The 14,751-nt window shown below is 47.9% G+C and overlaps 1 protein-coding gene across 12 annotated transcripts in view; it reads left to right on the top strand.

The window, feature by feature from the left end:
* Positions 1-12,429, top strand: part of GOLGB1 (golgin B1) — a 67,847-nt gene extending 55,418 nt beyond the window's left edge. For all 12 annotated transcript variants that reach the window (XM_084802372.1, XM_084802374.1, XM_084802373.1 and 9 more), the window contains 8 exons: positions 2,605-2,783; positions 3,688-3,850; positions 4,050-4,187; positions 8,192-8,335; positions 8,502-8,599; positions 9,432-9,563; positions 11,934-12,039; positions 12,275-12,429. In XM_084802372.1, coding sequence (XP_084658498.1) covers positions 2,605-2,783; positions 3,688-3,850; positions 4,050-4,187; positions 8,192-8,335; positions 8,502-8,599; positions 9,432-9,563; positions 11,934-12,039; positions 12,275-12,409 — 1,095 coding nt within the window. In that variant the 3' untranslated portion in view covers positions 12,410-12,429. The remainder of the gene's footprint in view (positions 1-2,604; positions 2,784-3,687; positions 3,851-4,049; positions 4,188-8,191; positions 8,336-8,501; positions 8,600-9,431; positions 9,564-11,933; positions 12,040-12,274) is intronic.
* Positions 12,430-14,751: the final 2,322 nt, after the last annotated feature.

The raw sequence follows: 14,751 nt of genomic DNA, 5'->3' as shown, positions 1-14,751 counted from the left end.
TAAGCTTCTTGACGTTCATCGGTTGCTGACAGTACTGCTTCCGGTGTGTAACTTGTCCAGTAGGTGGCAAGTAGACTTCTGGATAAGTCACTGTGAAGCTCTTCCTCTTATGACTGCCCTGCTCGGGAGCCTTTAAAAGGTACATGATGGGCTAGAAGAGGCTTAGGGTCCCTCCCTTGCTCTGCCGGTCCAGACTCGGTGATTCATCCTCATCCTTTCAGCCTTTTCCTTGTTCCTCAGCATGCAGGCCGCGTCAGCACACAGCCATCCCAGCCAGCACGTCCTACGCACACCGCCATCCTGTTGGCTGGAATGTCCTCCTCGCCGCCTCCTTTTGAGGGTCATTCAAGAGCTCAGGTCCTCTCGCCACACTCTCCGAGTTCTTGATTCTGTTCTGCCTTCCAGGTGCTCGTCCTACCATTTGCCTCATGTTGGCTGTGCACAAGTGCCTGGGCCACAGGGCCTCTCCCCAGCCCTCAGCTCCGTTTCCTGACCCCATTTGATGGTTTTGGTTTTGCCATCATGTTCTTTTAGTTGTTGTTAGCTATTTTGTATGTGTGGATATTTTGTCTGCATGTGTGTCTGTGCACTACATGCGAGTGTGTCTATCATCCTTGGACGTATAGTTGTGAGCACCGTGTAGGTACTGGAAATTGAACCACAGTCCTCTGGAAGAGTAGACAATGTTCATCACCACTGAGCCCTCCTGTTATTATGTTATTAATTTGTAAGAAATTCCATTTTTTTCTTGTTTTTTTTTTAATGTAATTTTTCCTTGTTTCGTGGGTGCATTATCCAGTTTGTGGTGTTTTGCTTTGTTGGTGTTTTTATGTGTACGTGTCTATGAGTGTCTGGCATGTGCAAGTAAAGGCATTGAATTTACAGGCAATTAGTTGTGAGCTGCTCAACATGAGGATTGAACTGGGGTCCTCTGGAATTGCAGCAAGAGCTTGTAACCGCTAAGCCATCTCTCCACCCCCATCCTGTTTTTGAAACAGGCTTGTTATACAGCTAAGGCTGGCCCAGAAAGTTCAATAATAGTGCAGGCTGACCCCAAACTCAGTCTTTCTGCACCAGCCTCTCAAAGGCCAGGATTACAGGTGTGTGCCTCCACACCCAGCTGTGACTTCTTTTAGTGAGTTTTGTTGTTTTGGGTTTTTTGTTTGTTTGTTTGTTTGTTTGTTTTTGTTTTTGTTTGTTTGCTGCCATAATGTTTCTGGTCGCCAGCATTCTCCCTCAAGCCTTTGATCACCCGTGGTTTTCCCCTGCTAATGTATTGACTCACCCTCTTTGAGCAGTTGCTTTTCATCCTCATGTTAGCCTTCCTTTAGACGAAGAACAATCATTGCTTCATCTTCACATGAAGAGCCAGAATCTAAAAGCCTTGTGGAGGTACTTGGTGTGAGTTCACTGTGGCGTGATCTTGTTGAGTTTATTAATTGTGGTCCCCAAGTTTGTGTCTTTAGTTCCTCAGCATCTGATCAGATCTTTGAGAGATCTTTCATCTCCTGTATAGAAGGAAACCTGCATCTCCACGCTGAGTAGGGACAGGTGGGTGGTGCTCACAGCATACGTCACCAGTCTCTGTTGTTATAGAGGCGTGCTGTGCTTCCGGCTGGGTCTGGTAGTGTCCGGCTCCAGGGGCATGGCCTTTCCCTTTCCCACAGAGTAAGCTAGCCGTTCGGTGAGGTACCAAGAAGTCAGAACCGAAAGGGGTTTAGAACGCTATTCCTTCTGAAGCAGCTCTGCTCTCACCCTCCTCCTCTCAGCTCCTGCCTCCCTCCAACCCCATCGCTGTTTTTTCCAGAGCTACCTGGCACTGTTAACTCCTGAGAGCTTTCAAGATGCTGCAGAGTAAGCTCTGGTGGTCCTTGGCTTCTCGGCCACCCGCTGGAGGTCCAGCTGTCTCCGAGGTGTTAAGTCAGTCACTACCGTTCATCTGCCTTTCAGCCTCCAGAGTGTGGTGCTGCTGACATGACCTTTGTTGTCTTCCGTTCTTGTGTTTGGTGCTTTTAAAAAAGCTACCAGTGTGGTAGCAATAGTGTTTCCGAGTGGGTGAAAGGTATGTGTGTTTAAGGCTGTTGTCTGTCCCAGATGTCCCAACATTATTTCCTCATCAAACTTTGAGTGTTACGAAAGAGTTTTAAAATAGAATGCAGTTTTGCTAAAGGCGAGTCCATCATAATATCCCCAAACTTAGTGTTTGAGACATATTAATTTTCTTATTTAATTCCCGTATGCTTATGAGGAAAAGTGTTGTAATTATCTTCATTTAATAGGTGAGGGAAATAAAGACTTAGGTGGCCTCACATCCAAGAAACAATAGGGTATCTAATTCTAGAGCCAAGCGTCCTTAACCACCAGGGTGCACACCTTCTTCACAGTGGGCGTCAGCTGAGCTACTAAAGAATGTGGCTTAGGGATACGTGTAGAGATGCTTCCCTCTGTGCCTGAGTTTGATCCCAAGAATTGGGAAGCAAAAACAAACCAACAAACAAACAGGAAACAGTGCAACAAAGAAAGCATTGCTAGTGTTCGTGGAGCTATTTACTTGTCAGTATGGAGTGAGAAGGGAGTCACCCGTTGCTCTCCCTCTGCTTAAAGCTGGAGGAGTTGAAGAATCTGCAGCAGCAGTATCTACAGATGAACCAAGAGGTCACAGAGCTGCGGCCGCTGAGAGCTCAGCTTCAGGAGTGTCAGGATCAGATGAAAGCACTGCAGATGATGAAGGAGGAGCTGAGGCAGGAGAGCCTCTCCTGGCAGCGGGAGCTGCATCAGCTCAGGTAGGACTCGTCCTGCAGTCTGACCCTTTTTATTGTCTCTTTTCATTTGCTTTTGAAGTAGTTAATAGAACACTGCAGAAATAGTAAGAGAGCACTATGGACGCTCCACCTAGCTTCCTCCAGTGAAAGCGTCCAGTTACATATTACATATCACACCCAGCTGCTTGTATGTATAACAAAGAAATAGCTGGCGTCCGGTGGAAGTCCCAATCCTTACCAAATTTTGGAAAATGAGTTAATAAAATAACAACAACTAATGTTTAATATTTAATGTTTAATATGTACCAGGCTCGGCATTTGATATATACTATCTCATTTAGTCCTTACTATAGTCTTAAGGAATATCTAATTTATTTCTACTTTATTGAAAAAACTTGGTGACAGTTACATTTGCTCTGGCCTCATACCTAATATGCATAAGAACCAGAATTCTAAGTCCTTTTGCATCAACACTGATGTTACTTGCGTCATGGGCATGACTGGCTGAAGGGCTGTGCTGTTGTCCCATGCCCTGCCTGGTCTCGCCATCCTCGTCCCATACACATCTGCTCCACACACTCATTCCTACAATTCTGAACTTCACTCTCTGCACTCATACTGGTAGCCCTGTGCTGAGTTTTCATGCTGATTTTGAATCGCTTTTCGTATTTGGAAACCCAGCTGTTTGCTCAGGTTCCAAGCCCAATGCCAGTCTTTCTGTGAAGACACTCTAGTCCTGCCAGTAGGAGCTCCTCCCTTTAGTCCTTGCTCTCAGCATGCCACTAGGTGTTTTTACTTGTAGAATAAATTTCACTCTGATGTATATTTTGCTACATTGCTAATAGCTCTGAGAGTGTTTTGAATATGGAATTATTCTTCTTTGTGTCCTGAGCATATTTGATCCATCTTTTCTTTCATGGTATAGAATGGAGAAGAATTCCTGGGAAGTGCATGAGAGGAGGATGAAGGAGCAGTACCTCATGGCCATCTCAGATAAAGATCAGCAGCTCGGGCATCTCCAGAGTGTCCTGAGGGAGCTGAGGTCTTCCCCTCAGACTCAGCTTCTCCCAGCACAGTACCAGCGACAGGTGAGGAGAGCCGTGTGGTCTCCACTCGGGTGCCACTCCCCAAAGGCATCAGCCTCCTCTGCCTGCTCACCTCTGCCTGCTACCATTAGGCAAGCTGCCTCCTGACTTTCTCGGGGGTGGCACGGTCTCTTCTAGAGCGGAGGATTCAAGTCTGCGGAATCTTAGGAGACCATTGCAGTGATGTTTTGTGTCCTAGCAGGCATCCCCAGAGATATCAGCGTCCCTTGATGGGTCCCAAAACCTAGTTTATGAGACAGAACTTCTCAGGATCCAGCTCAGCGACAGCTTAAAGGAAATTCACCAGAAGGAACTAAGAATTCAGCAGCTGAACAGCAAGGTGTGTGTTTCCTGCTAGGCTGAAATTGTGTTTCTTTTCTCTCTTCCTGGAGGTAAGATTCGGCAGAGGAGCCCAGCTTCAGAAGTTTATAAGGGCTGGCTGCTTACTCCAGAGCAGAAGACAGCCCACTTCCTCCTGGCCCTCGGCAGGGCTTTGTGAGTGGCTTAGAGAAACCCATACAATAAGACTAAAAGCTTCCCCCATCTTATCCATGCTAGTAATGTATAAGCATCTCCCGCCCATCTCCCATGAGTCATTGTCTTCCTGGTGCTCTCTGACTGGTCAGCGTGATCTCAGAAGCTCCTCCCCAGTCCTGCCCTCTTCAGGGAAGCCTAGATGTGTGGTCTCTGCCAGAATCAAGTGTCCTAGTAGGTCAGTAAGACTTGAGTCCAAAGGTCTACTTGGAGGAGAGTGGTGTGAATGCCCTGGATGTATGCACAGTTCCGGGTGGAGGTGTACACGTCTTATCATAGGAATCCATGGGCCAGTGAAGCTGCTCATGTGTGAAAGTGCTTGCCTTGCAACCCTGATGACTAAAGTTTGATCTCTGGATCCCCAGGAGAAAGATGGAACCAATGTCTGAAGGTTGTTCTCTGTCTCCACACGTGTTCTGTAGAATGAACATGTATCACACGCGCGCGCGCACCCACACACACACACACACACACACACACAAACTAATATTGTGATTCAAAATCATAAAAATCCAGGAGATGGTTTTCCCAGATGAGGAGAAAAGCCCACAGATACTAAGTAACTTCTCAAGGTGCAGGCAGAGGTCGTTTTGAAGTCAGTGGTTATCTATGTGGAAAGAGTTTGCTACACGTAGAAGGTACTCATTACATATTAAGTTCAACTAACACTGAATGTCAGAAACAGCACTGGCTTTGGATCCAAATGAATTGATGAAATAGCCAACCCTGGTTTCTTTTCGTTTTGTCTTGTGGGAGGGATCTCCTCTCACCTACCTATTTCCGGAAGCCCTGCCCTTTGTAATGCAGCTGTGACAAGCCAGTGGACGCCTCCCAGTCCATCCCAGTTCTTACTCCTCTCCAAATACTAGTCTGTGGCTCTGCCTCAGTGCCCATCTCTGTGACAGCATTGTAAACTGAAACAGAACTGTTTATAGATGACGAGATAAATCTCTTTGGTAGATGATAACAGCTAAAAATTTTAAATGTTTTACTGAAGTAAAACATAAAAGTAACAGATCATTGGTATAGCATTGCACATTTTCACAAAGACATATGTGTAACAGACACTCCAGATGAAAACAAAACAAAGCAGGATGTTCCACATCCCCACAAGTTCCCTCATTGCCTCTGATTACAGCCACTCACCTTAGGACTAAGGTAGTAAAACCACATTAAGTATGTAGAGGCCATTGTCCTTCTGGGTCAGAAATAGTTCTCCTCAGAGCTTAGCTGTGAGAAAGGCGCCTCCTCCCTCGCGCCACTCATCCGCTAGCTAAAGTTAAAGAGGTAGCTACTGTTTGTCTGCTGAGAGTCTGGCCATATATTAGGCACTGGAGACACACAGGGGACTCCTCTTGACAGCTCCATGTATGTGAGCCTTAGTCTCACTCTGTGGGTCCCAGTCAACTAGAATTGCTTCTAGGGACTCGAGTGAGCTGGAGTTGCTGGGCTGTCACAAAGTGCTTTCTCTCTAATCCTCTGCCTGGATGCTCGGGCTTTCTTCTACACAGTTCTCTGGCTTAGCTAAATGTCTCTGTGCAGTGTAAAGATGTGTTAGAACTTCAGTCGTGAGAGGAGCAGTGGTGGTGCGATGCTAGTGTAACGTTAGTGGAATAATTCAGTTAGCCTGTGAGGTAGAGCAGAGGTCAGCAACTTATCTAAACAGTATGTGCACTGCACAGCTCTGTAGTTGCAGCTACCAAGCAGCCATGCATAAATGAGCAGTGGTGTGCTGCAGTGGAACTGCATTTACACGGAGAGGGAAGAAGTGGTCCCTGAACCATATGCCTGCTGCTAGGCTCTAGAAACCTAGAAAGGAAGCAGGCATCAAAGCAGATCATGAGGGCAGCTTATTAGTGAGTGGCTATTTGTCTTATGCAGTTTGGAAGCCTTTGCTTCTAATGAATTCCATGGGTCTGCCCTTTGTTGATTTACTAGAGACAAAATGTGAAGTTTTTTAAGCACTGAGGAATTTTGTTTATGTTCACTTGTGCTAGGGTGCCTTGGGCTGTTCATTATGACCAGGGAAGTCTACTTCCTCCTATGTTAGGAAAGCACTGTGTTAGTCCTTTACTTGGGTTCCCATTGTATTCAGCCCTCTGCCCTCAAATTAATAATGCTTGTCAAACATTTACACCCTTTCCCCCAACACCCATGACTTTCCCAGTGGCCCCTGCTGTGTTTTAGACTGGACAGCATCATGTAGCAGGTGGAACTCAAGACTTGAGACACACACCTGTGAGCCTTGCTCTGGAAGCAGCTGGTGCCATGGCCTTGAGTAGTCTAAACTTACTTGTTTTTTCATTTGTGAACAAGGATGGGAACAATTATTTTCTGGCTTAAAAAGCAATGGCTTTAGCTCTTGGAACAGCAGGCCCCACAGCTCACTTGGGTACCACCATAGAGCTGGCCCTGGTGGCTTGGGCACACGAGAGCAGCCAAGAGTGGGAGTGTGGGGAAGGGCAAAGCAGGAGAGCTGACCCTGCTGGAGAGGCAAAAGACTGACCAGATCAGCTTACACCCAGGCCCACATCCAGGGCCTGCAGATTCAAAGCTGCAGGATCTCCATGACACAGGCAACAACAGGATATCTGAGAGGAGTCCAATGAGAATCTAGTATTGATAGTTTAGCAGAAGCCAGAGGCCTTGAGCCAGACCAGTAACTCATTGCAGTGAATATGTGCAAGAAAAGCTATCTGGGCAAAATATATGTGACACACTGCATGTTGAGGTTTTTGTTTGTTTTTGTTTTCTTTTTATTTTTTGTTTTCTTTGTCGGGAGGAGGTTGCAAGGACATGGGGCAGATATGAAGGAACAGGGAGATGAGTGGGGTTGGGGTGCATGGTGTGAAATTCACAATGAGTCAATAAAAAAAATCAAAAAATAAATAAGTAAACAAAAACAGTGGCTTTTCCCAGCAGCAGTGATCATGTAGCAAATCCAGTACTTGGGAGGCAGAGGCATACAGATCTCCAAGTTGGAGGCCGGCCTTGTCTACATAGTAACTTGTAGGGCTGCCAGGGCTACATAAGGAAACCCAGTCTCAAAGACAGATTGGGGGTGGAGGTTGGAGAGAGGAGAGAGAGAAGAGGAAGAGAGAGGGGGGGGAGAGAGGATGGAGAGAGAGAAGAGAAGAGAAAAAGAAAAACCATAAGCCAGTGGCTTAGGTTGCTTTGCCAGGTAGTGAACACCCTGACACTGAACTTGTGCAGGGACACCAGACCACTGCCCGTCACTCAGGAATTAGAGGAAAACTTGGCTTTGAGTGACTACTGTTCTCACTATGTGCGGATCTTCTCCCACTCCAATTTCTCAGGAACATGTGGACACATGATGACTTCTTTCTGCTCTCTTGGAAACAAATCTGTCCAATGACACTCTCTGACACATTTAAAGTGCAAGCTTGCTCGGGTTACATTGAGCTCTGGGGCTTGTTACTTATTAGCAAGTTAAGCACAGAGCCGACTCAGAGCCCTAGGCTTGCATTCTGGAATAGCCTGTCCCACTGGAGTTCATTAGTGGTTTCTGCTTTACCATCATTCACTTCATAGACCTTGGCACCATTAAAAATAAGTTTCCTGCTACTCTTCTGGAATTCTTTCCCTTTCATGGTTGGAACATTTAGGTGTTCTTCACTTTGAGGAAACATACGATGGTATGATTCTAAGGTGGAGCTTGCATTACAGATCAGGTCCTGAAAGCTCAGGCTAGTTACCCGCGCACTGCTGCAGTCTCGGGGTGGCACTTGCCCTCTCTCCCGCGCACTGCTGCAGTCTCGGGGTGGCACTTACCCTCTCCCCTCCCCCCAGTTCTCTCAGTTGCTTGAGGAGAAGAATACCCTGTCAATCCAGCTGAGCGATGCGAGCCAGAGTCTCCGTGAGAACCAGCACCACTACAGTAGCCTCTTGAAGCACTGCGCTGTCCTGGAGAAGCAGGCGCAGGAGCTGCAGGCGGTAAGGGGCAGAGATGTTGGGGAGAAAAGTGGTCGGTGAGATGGGGTGGGGTGGGGTGGCTGGGGACTGCCCCTTCCCTCTGCTACGGAACAGGGTTTCAGTGTGCAGACTCGAGATAGCTGAAGAGCAGCTGCCATCACAACTACTAAGCTGCTGGCTTTTCTAGGGGCCGCAAAATGCAAACGTTGCTCCAGGAGCACCCCAGGAAAAGAACGGAGTTCACAGAAAGAGTGATGCTGAGGCCACAAGGGAGCAGCAAGCAAGGTAGAGGAGCAGGACCCACCCTCCAGCATGCACTGTGTGCGAAGGAACCGAGTGGTGGACGGGAGGGCGATGGGCGTGAGTGTGCTCACATGTGTTATCTGCACGTATGGATGGGCGTGAGTGTGCTCACATGTGTTATCTGCACGTGTGGATGGGCGTGAGTGTGCTCACATGTATTATCTGCACGTATGGATGGGTGTGAGTGTGCTCACATGTGTTATCTGCACGTATGGAGGCGTCGCAGTGAAACCTGCTATGTATGATCAGCGTGCTGTGTTAAAGAACGTGGGCTGTAGTCTTGGTGGAAGTAGAGTTCACCGTATGCACTTAATATGTCCTGTTATCTGACTAGTGTCATAGCACTGATGCAAGCATCAAGTGTAACAGTAACTAACACTTTGCTTGTAAGAAGTGAGCAACAGTTATAGCACAAGTGCATACCTGCAGCACTGCAAACACTGGAATTAACACTGTTCTGTTTGTGCAGGGCTAGTGAGATGGCTCAGTGATTAAGCGCAGTGGCTGCTCTTCTAGAGGTCCTGAGTTCAATAGAAACCACATGGTGGCTCACAACCATCTATAATGTGATCTGATGCCCTCTTCTGGTGTGCAGGCATACAATGCAGATAGATCACATATACATTTAAAAAACAAAACAAAACAATTCCGACAGTCTCACATATCCCCATAGGTGTTTTCTTCTTTGCTTGCCCTCCGTGCCATGCCTCTGTGTTCATTTTCATGTTTGGAGAAATGCTTTCAGCCTTGTGAAGATGCCTTAGAGATCGGTTCTGCATCTAGTGATGCCTTGTGTTTGCCTTTTACCCTCAAGTTTTGAAGCCCAGCAGCAGCTGTGCAGCACTAAACAAGAAGTGAGTGAGTTAAAGAAGCTGCTGGATGAAGAACGAGACCAAAGACTGAGTGCAGAGAACGCGCTCTCCCTGGCTAAGGAGCAGATCAGACGGTAAGGTGTGGGGAGGCTGCTGGTCGCACCTCACCCTCCTGACCTTGGCTCCTGCACGTTTCTGTGGTCAGGCTCGGGGCGAGGTAAGACCTTACTCTCCCCTTGACATGGTCTAACCATGATTTCATTGTCGTCACTGAGAAGCAGGATACTTCTGGATTCTCAGGGGCCTGTGCCTTCCAGGGCAGTAGCTCATAGGGGTTAGGAATACACTTGCCCTTCATATTACACAGTGAGAGATGAACAGTGTCTCACCTTGTCCCAGCAATGACCATATGAGGCACATATATGGGTTCTTGTGCGTCTGCATCTGCATGGGGGCAGGAAGGGAAGGTCCGGGGACGATGTCAGATGTCTTGTTCTGTCACCCTCTGCCTACTCCCTAGAGATAATCTCTCATTGAACCTGGTGCTTGCCGTTCTTCAGTGACCAGCAGGCCTTTAGCCATCCTCCTGCCTCTGTAGCACTGAGGTTACGGGTGTGCACAGTCAGGCCAGCTTCTACACTGATGCTGGAGATCTGAATGCAGACTGTCATGTTTGCAAAGCAAGCACTCTTACCCACTCAGCCATCTCCACAGCCCCAGGGTCAGGTTCTCCAGAGGGCCAGATAGATGCCTTCTCATCACCCATCTGGTACCCAGACCTTTGCTTGTTATCTTGTTTGTTTTTAAGACATGGTCTCTTTTTGTAACTCCGGCTGACCTGAAACTCCATTTGTGACCAGACTGGCCTTTAACTTACACAGATCCACGTGTCTCTGCCTCTGCCTCCCGATTGTTTAAAGGAGTGTGCCACCACACCTAGCTAGCCAATTGAAATTTTAAAGATTGTAACCTAGGGGAGAATAAAAGGCCACTTAAGAAAGAGGGTGACGATGTAGTGGCAAATGCACTGCCTAACTCTGTTCTTTCTCTGCTAGTCACAGGCTCTGCTGGGCAGCGTCTGTTGATGATTTAGAAGACTGGCTTTTCCCAGCTAGGAGTGTGTGTGTGTGTGTGTGTGTGTGTGTGTGTGTGTGTGTGTGTTACTGTGGGCAGTGAATGAAGGACACAGCTGTGTCCCCCTCATTGCTTATTCCACGTCAAGAAACTTACTGTGTGTGAGAAGGTGGTGCGGGTAGACGTGTTTTGTTGCTGGAATACTCTTTTATATGGAAAGAAGCCTCACTGCAGGTACCTCCATTATGTCTGCAAGGGCAAGCCACCGTGTCTGATGCCTCTTCCCTCAGAGTAAATGGCACTTGGGGCCTGACTTCCTTCTGCAGTACCTTCCCCAGGGAGCAGGTCTTAGCTGAGATTTCTTTCTTTTCCATCCAACATAGTCACAGCTTTTCTGTTTTCAGCACCTGTCTGGGTAGCTTTGAGGGTGAGCACAGTGCAGTGTGGTGTAGTGGCCTACTTGTTCATGTCTGTTTCTCTGCCACTTAGGAATTATTTAGGTCTATGAAACCTGGTCCATTGAGGTTAATCCCCCTCCCCCACACCCCCCCCCCCGTGCTATTCATCTGGACAACTTGAGACATCTCAGTCACCCTGGAGCCTGTGTCTGGGCCACATTAGTTAGGGTTAGCCCTGCCCACTTGCCTTCTGGAGGAGAGCAGCATGGAGAGTAGGGTGACAGGTGACCATGTGTGGCCACCTAGACTGGGTTCAGATTAAGGCACTGTTTTCTCCGCTGAAGAAGAACGTGGCCCACAAAAAGAAGCAGTGGTCAGTGGGTGGAGAAGAAACATGAGGAGGAAAGAGGAGGTGCTGTCTGCCCGCCCCAGTTAAATTGTGTGCCCTGGTAGGCAAATGAGTGATGAGTCATGGCCTTGCTCTGTTGTTTTCAGAGGCCACTGAGGATTGGCAGCTTCTCCTTAAATGGAGAATTTCCAAAATGCAGTAATAAGCAAATCAGCATAAAGCCATGGGCTGCCAGTTCAGCTTTGTTCTAAGAACCCTAAAGAATTTCTTGAGTACTTCTGCCTAATATATATATGTAATTTTTGTTAGATATGCCAACTGTGATGGCACATGTCCATAATCCCAGCCCTGGGAAGCAGAGCCAGGAAAATTGTAAATTCAAAGCTAGTTTGGGCTGTATAGTAAAAAAGGGGGTGGGGGAAGAGAGAAGAACGGGGAAAGAGAAATGGGGGTCTGGGATTCTGGTTTCATTGATTGCTGCTCATGCATCCGTGGACAAGACACTAGCCAGCCTTGCCACCGAGGCACCGAAGCCAGCGTCCTAAATAGGCACTTCCTTTACTACTGTGAGGGCCAGGACCATTGGATGAGCCTTTGCTGCCAGTCCCCTAGGCCACCCGCCTGGGCTGACTGGAAAGATCCTCATGCAGGGAACCCACGTCGTATCTTTTTTCTCAACACAGGTTAGAGCAGAGTGAGTGGGATTCAGCCCGGACTCCTATCATTGGCGCCTGTGGCTCTCAGGAGCAAGCACTGCTGATCGACCTCCCAGGCAACAGCTGCCGAAGGGTAAGAGGCAGAGGACACTGCACAGGTTCTGTGCTATGGGAATGGGGTACAGACATAGAGGTGGGCAATGGTGTCCACCTATAAGTGTCCAGCCACTAAGGAGACTTTCTCCTGAGATGCCTCTCTTCTGCAAGGATGGGACCACTTTGGCTTAAATGCAGGATTACTGGTGAAGGGAAACAGTCTCCAGTAGGAGCTCTGAATTCCGCATTTTTTGTTTGTTTGTTTGTTTCAGACCCGGAGTGGTGCTGGATGGAAGCGGGTTCTGCGTTCACTCTGCCATTCCCGGACCCGAGTGCCACTGCTCGCAGCCATCTACTTCCTTATGGTCCATGTCCTACTTGTTCTGTGTTTCACGGGTCACCTATAAACTTGTCTCAGAATCTGTCATTCCTTCATCTCTAACGTCAGAATTGTCAGTTCCAGAACAGCCCTTCCCACTTTTGGCCAATCCACCTGTCCTTGGAAAGTGCCTGTGGAAACAGAGGTGGCCACGGGGACAGGTTGGACCAGGAAGGTCGGCAGCATGCACTCTCATTAAACACCTCTGCCTGGTCTGAGCAGCTTCACAGATGTGCTGTGCACAGGGCTTCATCACATGTCATGGACCTGCATCTTGTGTGGTCCCCTAGGATGCTGAGAGAGGCCTTCTCCAAGCCAAGCTAACAAGATGATTCCACACAGTAATCTGGAATCCAGTATCATTTTTCTTGGTAACTGGCTTTGTCCTATTGCCCATATTTTCTCTGCCTCAGGAAGAAGACAAAGTGTGGGCAGTGAACACATTGCCCCATAGGACATGTGAGCAGGCCTTGGAGACTCAGGGCTCCCAGGCTTCAGTTGTTGGATCACAGGGAGGAAGGCATTTTCTTCCTGGCTGTCCCATTACCATTGGACGAAGGTTTGCTGCTGTGGAATATAAGGACAAGACCCTGTCACTTAGGGCTGTGGTCGTTAAGTAGCCAGTACCTTTCCTCACGCTGAAAGGCAGGAAGAACTGACGATGGATAGTGAGGGTCACATCATAGTCCTGTTTTCTGGATGTCCCTCCATAGGGGTACTACGATGGTGGCCAGGGGCCAGCGGGAGCCATGCCAAGGTGAGCTAGGGTCAGGTCTGAGTACTGCATCACAACTTCTCGCCTCAAAAAAACCTCTGAGCTGCTGCACTGTTGTGGGAGATGGCTTCTTCCGTGTCTTCAGTGCCACTGGCGCCAGCCCTGGGAGAGGAGGGCTGAAGCAATGGAAAGAGAAGGCCAAGTGGCCAGGAGTGGCTCCCACTGTGCCTGTCTTTCCCCTCGCAGCTGGTGTCTTCTCACTGTGGACATATGTCCCCTTCCTGTCCTCACCACCTAGAGAAGAGAGTGGGCTCACTGGCTCACTGCTCGGCTCTTTGTCCTGTGGTGATTAAATTTCAGTCACAATATCCCAAGAGCTTTCCTCAACTCAACTCCTGTAAAATAATAAAATTATTTTCAGAATGAGAAATTGTGTGAGACTGTTGGCGAGGCTGTGTACCTGTGTTTGCACATTCTGGGAGGGAGGGAAGGAGAACTGGCCACTGGAGTAGAAAGTTCTGGAACTCCTCCCTTCTCACTCACCAGCCTCGGGGCTGTGAGCTGAAGGAGATGAGGTGTGGCAAGGAGAGTGCTTCCTGAGATTGAGCTAAAGGAGCAGAACCGTAGGCTGTGAAGTTCATGAAGCCTTGTGTATAGTTCTGAGAGAACTCTGGAGAATATTAGGCCACCAAGGATGGTGCCACTTGCCTGTAATTCCAGCACTCAGGAGGCTGGCTGATGCAGGAGGATCATAAGTTCAAGGTCAATCTTGCCTATATAGTAAGTTTAGGCCATCCTGTGCTACATAGCAAGACGGTCTCGAAGAAAACAAATAAAAACCAGGCTCCTAGGATACTTAGACACACACACATGCACGCACGCACACAGTACAGGAGGGGGCATTTCATTGCTCATGCAGGTTGGGTATGTATCATGTTTTTATATGAAGTTGCTACTTGGGGAAAGGTGGCCCACTATCTCAAGGTAGAAGTGGATTAATTGAACCTGATCTCTTAGGTTTCAGAGCCTTGCTACTCCTGCATGTTACACTTTACTCGGGCTGAACGGGAGGTTTGCAAAGGGGGAATGCGTTGTCTAGGTGTCATCGCTGAAGGTCTATGGACTCTCCAGAACTACATTGCTGTATGGTGTGTTACAGTGTCTGGTCCTAATACTCCTAAATTTGACATTGAATTAGAAGTCCAAAATAGCTAAAAAAAAAAAAAAAAAAAAAAGATTGCCCCTTTCTATGTATTTCTCTACTTGAAAATAGCTTTATCAGAACAAATAAAATCTAGTATCCATTGGGAAGTGACCTTAGAAGCTTTCTGTTTCTGCAGAAATGCTTTCTTCTGTTATGGACTAGTTTCACCACAACTTCTGGGACCCTTTGGGGGATTCGTCTATAAGCCAATCAGGTCAGGACTCCACAGATGACCAAGAGGAGAAGAGTCAGGGTCAGATTCAGTAACAAATTCTTAGTAGGATTATTAGCCAGAGAGCCTTGGAACTTTTATTTGCATTGTCTTTATTGCCTCTCAGTGCCCCAGGCTGCCAGAGGAGCCATGCTAAGGGTGGGGTATAAGAGGCTGTAGGGAGGGGGGGGAGATGGGAATTTGTAAGGCAGCCAGTAAAAGCAGAGCTAAGTTCTCAGT

This window comes from Acomys minous (assembly GCF_964271855.1).
Source record: "Acomys minous genome assembly, chromosome: 11".
NCBI classification, from domain to species: domain Eukaryota; kingdom Metazoa; phylum Chordata; class Mammalia; order Rodentia; family Muridae; genus Acomys; species Acomys minous.
Note: the sequence above shows the minus strand (reverse complement) of the source record. Positions and strands in the feature narration are given on the sequence as shown.